This window comes from Limulus polyphemus, unplaced genomic scaffold, assembly GCF_000517525.1.
Source record: "Limulus polyphemus unplaced genomic scaffold, Limulus_polyphemus-2.1.2 Scaffold499, whole genome shotgun sequence".
In the NCBI taxonomy this organism is placed as follows: domain Eukaryota; kingdom Metazoa; phylum Arthropoda; class Merostomata; order Xiphosura; family Limulidae; genus Limulus; species Limulus polyphemus.
This window is the reverse complement of record NW_013666109.1, coordinates 147,400-157,513: the sequence shown is the minus strand read 5'-3', so window position 1 is coordinate 157,513 and position 10,114 is coordinate 147,400. Positions and strand designations below refer to the sequence as shown.

Genomic DNA, 10,114 nt, shown 5'->3' with positions numbered 1-10,114 from the left:
TAGACCATCTTATCACTATAAACAAGGGTCAAGAAGATATGTGTAGACCATCTTATCACTATAAACAAGGGTCAAGAAGATATGTGTAGACCATCTTATCACTATAAACAATTGTTAAGCAGATATATGTAGACTATCTTATCACTATAAACAAGGGACTAGAAGATACGTGTAGAGTATCTTATCACTATAAACAAGTGTTAAGCAGATATGTGTAGACTATCTTATCACTATAAACAAGTGTTAAGCAGATATATGTAGACTATCTTATCACTATAAACAAGGGTCAAGCAGATATGTGTAGACTATTTTATCACTATAAACAAGTGTTAAGCAGATATATGTAGACTATCTTATCACTATAAACAAGGGTCTAGAAGATATGTGTAGACCATCTTATCACTATAAACAAGTGTTAAGCAGATATGTGTAGACCATCTTATCACTATAAACAAGGGTCTAGAAGATATGTGTAGACCATCTTATCACTATAAACAAGTGTTAAGCAGATATATGTAGACTATCTTATCACTATAAACAAGGGTCTAGAAGATATGTGTAGACCATCTTATCACTATAAACAAGTGTTAAGCAGATATGTGTAGACCATCTTATCACTATAAACAAGGGTCTAGAAGATATGTGTAGACCATCTTATCACTATAAACAAGGGTCTAGACCGGCCTAGTAGTTAACGTACAGTACTGTGGACCTTAGATTCCGCACTTTGCGTCTATTTACAACCCCCTTTTCTTCCCCAAATAGCGTTCGGTACTTTAGAGCAGTGGTTAGGTTGAGTTATTGGAGTGATAATCAAATCCCATTATTCGGTCTAACAAGAGTAGCCCAACAGTTAAGGGTGGGTAGTGTCGACAAGCTGTCTTCCCTCTAGTCTATTACTTCAAAATTAGGGACGACGTTTTAATAACCTTGTGCAGCTTTGAGCGAAATTCAACATGCAAAATAAACACAAACTATCAACACATATACTTTTTATAAAGCTATTTAAAATATATACTCAACAACCCGTGAAAAGAAAGAAACTTCAAAAACTTTTTTTAACTATGCTTTATATTTATATGTTTATGTGAAATTTGCAATATATTTTATCCCTACAACACATGATAAATACGGAAATTGTGATTTTTACAATTCTTCGTCTACCGTATTTGGCCCGGCATCGCTTGTTGGTTAGGGCGCTCGACTCGCAATCTAAGGGTCGCAAATTCAAGCCCCCGTCCTAACAGACATTCTTGTCCTTTCAACCGTGGGGGAGTTATAAAGTGATGGCCGATCCCACTATTCGTAAGTAAAATATAACCCGAAAGTTGGCGTTGGCTAGCTGATTTCCTTCTAATGTATCATTACTAAATTAGGGACGCCTAGTGCAGATAGCCCTCGAATAGCTTTGTGCGAAATTCGGAAACAAAAGAAAAACAATCCATGGCCTTGAGAAGGATATAAGTTATAAATAAGCAAGCACTAACAAAAATACAATAGCCAAAAGATAAAATCAACGAGAAGAATACGAATTACGATAGTACAAGAAGGTGGAAGAGGTCAACTAGAACCTGACCCTCCCGACCTAATGCAGAAACCCTCTACTGAAATGTGTAAATATATGTTGAACTGTTCGGTATGTGCAGGACTTTGTAACAAAGAATACAAGTGAAAGTATATTTATCACAATGTAGGTACCGACATGGACATTGTCCTGAAAAGGGGTCAGGGTAAGTGCGGTTCACTTAGACCCTCATGTCGTATATATATGGAAGAAGAAGGCTACCTAGCCCCTGACCCTCCCAGGTCTACACAAAGACCTAAAACCCGATGCCGAAAGAACAACAACCGTCTTTAAAACCTTACATACCTCAGTCAGTTGGGAGAAACGTATTAATTTCTTAACTGCTAATCAGCAGCTTCTGATCAAAGTAGGCTATCCACATAAATACATACTTCAGTCTTAAGAAATTAATACGTTTCTCCAAACTCTGCTAATCAGCAACTTCTGATCAACGTAGGCTATCTACATAAATACATACCTCAGTCAGTTTGGAGAAACGTATTAATTTCTTAACTGCTAATCAGCAACTTCTGATCAAAGTAGGCTATCTACATAAATACATACTTCAGTCAGTTGGGAGAAACGTATTAATTTCTTAACTACTAATCAGCAACTTCTGATCAAAGTAGGCTATCTACATAAATACATACTTCAGTCAGTTTGGAAAAACGTATTAATTTCTTAACTGCTAATCAGCAACTTCTAATCAAAGTAAGCTATCTACATAAATACATACTTCAGTCAGTTTGGAAAAACGTATTAATTTCTTAACTGCTAATCAGCAACTTCTAATCAAAGTAAGCTATCTACATAAATCAGAACTAAAAATACGCTCATTAACGAATATAAAAAAATTAATATGCCGTTACTAATATGAGCATGCTAAGTCATAAAACAAAAACTTACAATGGTTAGAATGCATTGATTTATCACTCGGATATCCTCGCTATTAACGATATCCTCGCTATTAACAATATCCTCGCTATTAACGATATTTTCGTTAGTAAAATAACTAATTTCTCACCAGATTCGGCCAGTTTAGGAGATTTAGTTTAGTCCTAAATATAAATACTAAACTAACAATGCAACAAAATAATCCTAATCATAAATAATACGTATATATAAATATTAAAATAAATAAGTAAATAAAAATAAATTTATTATACATATTAGACATTTTACTTATTTCTGTTATTGAAAGAACGTTAAAGAACAGATATGAATATAACACATATAAAAAACATATAAAACTAATATTTTACATTTAATAGCAAATCTTCTTTAATAAGCTGTTATGAAATGATTCCAAAGTAAAAAAGAATTAAATATTTTATGCGCAACATCCTAAATGTTCCACTTCTTTATTGTTAACTAAGCGTTAAATATTAATTTTTAGATATTTAGTGGGGTTTTTTTTTCTAACTTACAGGGGTAACTAAATAGCTGTAGAGTTTCTGATTGGTTAGAAACTTAGGAAGCACACATTCATGTCCGATAAGAGGTATAACATAATAAGGAACTGTATTAACCCTTGCAACACTTGAATGGATAACACAATAAGGAACTGTATTAACCCTTGCAACACTTGAATGGATAACACAATAAGGAACTGTATTAACCCTTGAAACACTTGAATGGATAACACAATAAGGAACTGTATTAACCCTTGCAACAATTGAATAGATAACACAATAAGGAACTGTATTAACCCTTGCAACACTTGAATGGATAACACAATAAGGAACTGTATTAACCCTTGCAACACTTGAATGGATAACACAATAAGGAACTGTATTAACCCTTGCAACACTTGAATGGATAACACAATAAGGAACTGTATTAACCCTTGAAACACTTGAATGGATAGCACAATAAGGAACTGTATTAACCCTTGCAACACTTGAATGGATAGCACAATAAGGAACTGTATTAACCCTTGCAACACTTGAATGGATAGCACAATAAGGAACTGTATTAACCCTTGCAACACTTGAATGGATAGCACAATAAGGAACTGTATTAACCCTTGCAACACTTGAATGGATAGCACAATAAGGAACTGTATTAACCCTTGCAACACTTGTTGACATCTAAAAGCTGTAAAGAGAGTACTGTAACTAATTGTATTCTGTCCCCACTGGTTGATACCCTCTCATCGCTGGTTGAAATCTTCTCCCATTTAACAGAAACCATCTCATCATCGATAGGAAGTCTCCACTTTCTAGTAGGTATTCTTTAATCACTACCAAATACTATCTCAGCAGTATCTCAACATAAGCTTACGTAAGGGCTTTTTTCTTACGTGTAGCAAGGATTTCTCATAGTTAGAACATTTTAACTACGTGGAAGGTGTACAATGAAGTATACATGCTTCTGTAACAATTCACATTAAATTTCCTACTTTTGAGCAGATATGCAGATATAGTTGGTCATATCCTTCATTTATTTTTCTCCAAGTTCAATAACGCTGCTACATAATTTATTCCAATTACTTTGTTTGTTTGTTAAGCACAGAGCTACACAATGATCTATTGTGCTCCACCTCCCCCGGGTATTGAAACCAAACCCAATTTTTAGCGTTATGAGCCCAACCTAAGCAATCTACACTACACACATAGACCAAACATAATAATTAAAAACATAAACAAATATTGTGATCTATTCATGGTATAATGTATATCAGGTATACAACAATGATGCCAAGTTCCTGTATTGTTATCATTAAATACATTGTAATTGAATGCGAATTCGAAATGTTTGTTGGTCTAAATGTTTAAAATTAATTGGACATTATCACCTCTTACTTAAATCTTCACTAAGTATCTAAAACACCCACCCCCATAATGTAAAAATCACGTTTCTACAGAAATAAATCATTCGTTTATTTATGCCTATGTTTGTGTTTAGAAACAAAATGATGAGTTTAAAATATCTTTATTTTACACTAGCTCTTGGCCTCTTAAATTCGATCGAAGTTTGTTTAAACTTTGGAAACCACAAACTGGCGCTTTCACTGACACCAAAAACAGTTATAAGAAATACCGCTGTTTTTCCATTGAGTAGCTTGCACACGTTTTATAACTTTCATTAAATTACAAACATAAACTAACATAGATTTACTAACAATTACTTTATTCACCTAATAGAAACGGTAATTTATCCTAAGAACTCATGGGCTTAGACTAATTGCTATTGTTTTCAAAGACAGTCCAATAAATACCTGTTTAAAGGCTGGATTTCTTCAATGACAAAACAAGATGAATGTCCGCTTGAAAATAACTCCTGAGATTTAGGAATGTCACTCAGTATTACCCAATCACATTACGTGAAGTCGTAAAATAATAATCATTCACTCTAAATCTAGAACAATAACATATTTGTGCATGTGGTTGAAAGAAGATAATTGAAAAAATACTTAAGTTTCCAAATTCTTTTGTAGACGTAGTTATCACGCACCCGTCCAAAACTTTGGAGTTAGGATGGCGTGGGCGCGTAAAAATGTGTTGATAGAATTAATGAACACTATCTATTGATTCGCTGGCTTCTGTTAGCTCAGTACTTGCTTCTCCATTGGTTGGAAGAAAAGTTAACAACCACGTGCAAGAACGACTAACAGGTACTGACGTCAGAAATGTATTATGATAATAGTAATAGTTGGCCATAAAAGGTAAGACTGATTCAACGAATGTTCATAACCTTACAATTTCAATGAGAGCTGGGGCTGGAGACTTAAGCCAAAGGTAAGCATTCAGACTTGTTCTGTATTTCATGTACTGTTGAAAATGGGTAGGTATTCGTTTGTGAGAAGTTATTTCATGGTTTCACTGTTGGTTCTTCATAAAGAGTTATTGGTTCAGGACACTCTACTTTGCCATATATATTACCGTAGTGGTAATAAAATGATTTGTCTTTTCTCGCAAGGAATGAATAACTAGGAAAAATGCAAAGATCATGAAATAAAGAAATTATATTTTTGGAGATAAATCACCTTAAAATATCAGAGGCTGCTTATCTTAAATCTTATCTGTACTTATAACAACAACAACACCCTGGGCAATTTAAAACTTCCATCGACACCCATCCAACCTCGTTCCAACTAACACAATCCTACTTCCAAAGATCATAAACGCATTCCCTTTACACCTACTTTTCATCCATTCAACACACAAATAACACGTATACTGTAGGACAACTTTCACGTCATAACACAGAACAACACCATTGGTCACATGTTCCCTAATAAACTTCTAATTTCGTATAAACGAGACACTAACATTAAAGATTTATTCGTCCACAGTCAACTTCCTAACAAGATACAACTATCATCTGATACTCATGTTGGTAAGTACAATTATCAGATCAGTAGATGCAACACTTGCCCTATCATCTATCTATTAGAGGCCCTAAATCAACGTTTTCTGTGTATAGCTATTTAATCTGTATATCTAAATGTTTAATTTATTGTATTATTTGTAACAATTGTGAACAAAGCTACGTATCAGAAACCAGCTATATGCCCGCTGAACTCAAATGAGAACATATATCGTGGCACTTCAACAAAGCTGATCACTCCTTTTAAAGTACTTACCCTAAGACAATCATATATCGTGGCACTTCAACAAAGCTGATCACTCCTTTTAAAGTACTAACCCTAAGACAATCAAAGAACCACGATAAGAAAAAATAAATCATTTTCAAATTGGGTTAAGTCCTTTCGATTTCAATGAAAGGCTTTGTTTTATACTTTTTAAAATAACCTTCATTTATTGGCTTCAAAATTGTTTAAGTTATTTATTTCTATGTTTTTAATATTGTTCTTATTGACTGCTTATATATTTTTAATAATTTATTACCTTATTTTTAATCACTAGCTCTTTTCTTCGGCTGTGTTATATTGTCATTATTACTGTATTGTTCAAATAGCTGAAGTACCTGCCCCCTGGAAGGATGTTCTGTAAATTCATGATTAATATTGTTGTTGTTTCTTATTAAGCACAAAACTAGACAATGGGCTATCTGTGATCTGCCCACCAAGGGTATCGAAACCCGGTTTCTAGCGTTGTAAGTCCGCAGACATACCGCTGTGCCACTGGGAGGCCCAGCCGTTGTCTGTTTGTTTGTAATTAAACACAAAGCTACACAATGGACTATCTGTGCTCTGCCCACCACGGGTATCAAAACCCGGTTTCTAGGATTGTAAGTCCGCAGACATTCCGCTGTGCCACTGGGGGGGGGGGGCAGCCGTTGTAGAATCATGGTGTCAGCGACGCACCCGAGAATTCCGTACTTTGACTACATTTGGAGAAACTCCAAACTATAGTAACTATAGTAACTATGGTAACTATAGTAACTACGCCCTTCTGTCATACGTAGAATGATAAATGTAAGTAACTTTAACAGAAAAAATAAATATTCATCCATATTATTAGAAATCCTGAGGTAAATAATGTATTTTGTATCTTCAAAAGAGAAGAGTAATTAGGATCTGTACTTACGTTGACGAAAAACTAAACCTTCCCTTCATTTTTTCAATTAACATGCTAAAATGACTGGACCGGATAAGAGCTGTCTACATTCTTAAAGATTCGTGGTATAGGTTTTCTATTTATTTTTATATTTTGAGATAAGCCTTCCTATTTACTTAAGGTTCAATCTAGTGAACATTTTTTCTAGTTAAAACTTTTCAACATTATCCTATGCCCTCAACTTACAAAAAAATCTCAATTAATCTTTTTACGACAGGCAGGGGGCTTTGGCGCGGATTTACTAACTAGCACTAAAAGTAATTACTTGGCAGTGACGAAAAAGTACACGTAAGGCGGGAAGACTTAACGAAGCTCATTGTATGGAATAACACGCAAAGACCCTCGTTGATTAACACGCATTTTGAATAATTAAAAATAAATCTATTAAAACAAAATATTTTAAATGAGTAAAAAGCAGTTTGTATATTAGTATTACCCAAAAATACGTCATAATGTTACTCAAATATACGAATAATACCGTTTTGCTTGTAATCTGCGTGTTTTAATTGGTATATCTTGTGACAATTCACCGTGTTACAGCGTATAAAATTTAGAGTACGTTGTTAAAATGTAACAAAATCTAGTGTGCATTGTTAAATATAGCCAAATCTAGTGCACATTGTCAAAGTATTGTTGAAACGTAACCAACTTTAGTGTTCATTGTTAAAACGTTACCAAGTCTAGTATATATTGTTAGAATGTAAGCATGTAAACGTTACATTGTTAAAAGATAATTAGTCTAGTAGACATCCTTAAAATGTAACTATGATTAATGTACTTTGTTAAAATGTAACAATGCCTATAGTGTTCATGGTATAAATGTAACCAGAATGAATATTGTTTCCTTAGTATCAGTTTTATTGAAAATTACATCCGGGCTTTCACTGTACTCTTCACACGAAAGATTAGCAGTAACTCTTAAGTAATTTCACAAAAGAAATTTGTAACTCTTTATCACTTCCCAAACATATATTTCTTAACGTTATGAAGTGTTTAAAACCTGTTTATCTTTTGAGGTACGTTTTAACTTGTCGTTACCCCTTAGTTTTTGACACCTTCAAAGTTAAATTTCTCTTGGCACAATATTTAAACCCAGAAAAATAATAAAATCCATCTTTTGGGTTCGATAGGTTAATCATCTGTACTCCAGTTTGGCAAACTATTGTACAAATTTTAAAAATGCTTAAGACAGCGATAGTTACTGTAACACTTTGCCATTTGAGTTAATAGAAAACTGACTTTTTTTTAATGTAATTGCTATATTTTGTTGAACAATTGGGTGCCCCTAATTTAGTATAGTTATTTTTATCATTACCATGTAACTAGATATCAGCTGAAATTAAAATATATATCAACAATATTTATGGTGCAGACAAGTAAATATGGCTAAGAAGACCACAAGTCTAATTGAATTTATTTATCCTAACTTTTAGTTGTTATTGGTTGGTTGGTTTGTTCTTGTGCTCTGGAAAAAAATCATATTTATCGATTCCATAACTAAAAACATTCGTTTATCCAAAACTTTATATACCAACTTTAATTCTCAGTAGTCAAAATGAGGTGTTTTTTTTTTCGTATGTTTTAGTCGGTATTAACCTTTTTCTTGCTCTGGATCAACTTTAGAAATAACATAGAGGTTTTGTTTAATTACATACGTACACAATGGGCTGTCTGAGCTGTGCCTGCCTTAGGGATCGAGCCTCAAATTTAAGTAGTAAAATACCTTAGCTAACCTCTGAGCCAACTAGGTGTCCAGCATAGAGAGGCTTGTAATTGTATTTTATTAAAAGACTGCAAAGAAAATTTACCAATTTAATATTATTTGTTCTTTTAGTGAAAAATTACTCTAGGATGGCTTTTCTAGCAGTACCAATCTCCTGATATGTTTATATTCATGTATAACCTCCTTTCTAGCAGTACCACTCTCCTTATGTGTTTATATATTCATGTATAACCCCATTTCCAGCAGTACCACTCTCCTTATATGTTTATATTCATGTATAACATACTTTGTAGCAGTACCACTTTCCTTATTTGCTTATATTCAGGTATAACCTCCTTTCTAGCAGCATCGCCTTCTTTATATGTTTATATTCGTGTATAACCCCCTTTCTAGCAGTATCACTCTCCTTATATGTTTATATTCGTGTATACCCCTTTCTAGCAGCATCACTCTCCTTATATGTTTATATTCGTATATAACCCCTTTTTAGCAGTACCACTCTCCTTATGTGTTTATATAATCATGTGTATCCTCCTTTCTAGCAGTACTACTCTCCTTATGTGTTTATATATTCATGTATAACCCCCTTTCTAGCAGTACCACTCTCCTTATAAGTTTATATTCGTGTATAACCCCTTTCTAGCAGCATCACTCTCCTTATATGTTTATATTTATGTATAACCTCCTTTCTAACAGTATCACTCTACTCTCCTTATGTCTTTATATTCATGTATAACCTCCTTTCCAGCAGTATCACTCTACTCTCCTTATGCGTTTATATTCATGTATAACCTCCTTTCTAGCAGTATCACTCTACTCTTCTTATGTGTTTATATTCATGTATGACCGCCTTTCTAGCAGTACCACTCTCCTTATAAGTTTATACTCATGTATAACCCCCTGTCTAGCAGCATCATTCTCCTTATATGTTTATATTCATGTATAACCTCTTTTCTAGCAGCATCACTCTCCTTATATGTTTATGTTCATGAATAACCTCCCTCCTAACAGTACCACTCCCCTTATATGTCTATATTCATGTATAATCTCCGTTCTAGTAATACCACTCTCCTTATGTGTTTATATTCAAGACTAACCTCTTTTCTAGCACTACCATTCTCCTTATATGTCTATATATTCATGTATAACCCCTTTCTAGCAGTACCACTCTCCTTATGTTTTTATATTCATGTATAACCTCCTGTCCAGCAGTATCACTCTACTCTTCTTGTGTGTTTATATTCATGTATAACCTCTTTCTAGCAGCATCACTCTACTCTTCTTGTGTGTTTATATTCATGT

General features: G+C 33.7%; 1 protein-coding gene across 1 annotated transcript in view; it reads left to right on the top strand.

The window, feature by feature from the left end:
• Positions 1–5,243: 5,243 nt before the first annotated feature.
• Positions 5,244–10,114, top strand: part of LOC106458668 — a 21,993-nt gene continuing 17,122 nt past the window's right edge. The window contains exon 1 of the mRNA XM_022384928.1: positions 5,244–5,304. Coding sequence (XP_022240636.1) covers positions 5,273–5,304 — 32 coding nt within the window. The 5' untranslated portion in view covers positions 5,244–5,272. The remainder of the gene's footprint in view (positions 5,305–10,114) is intronic.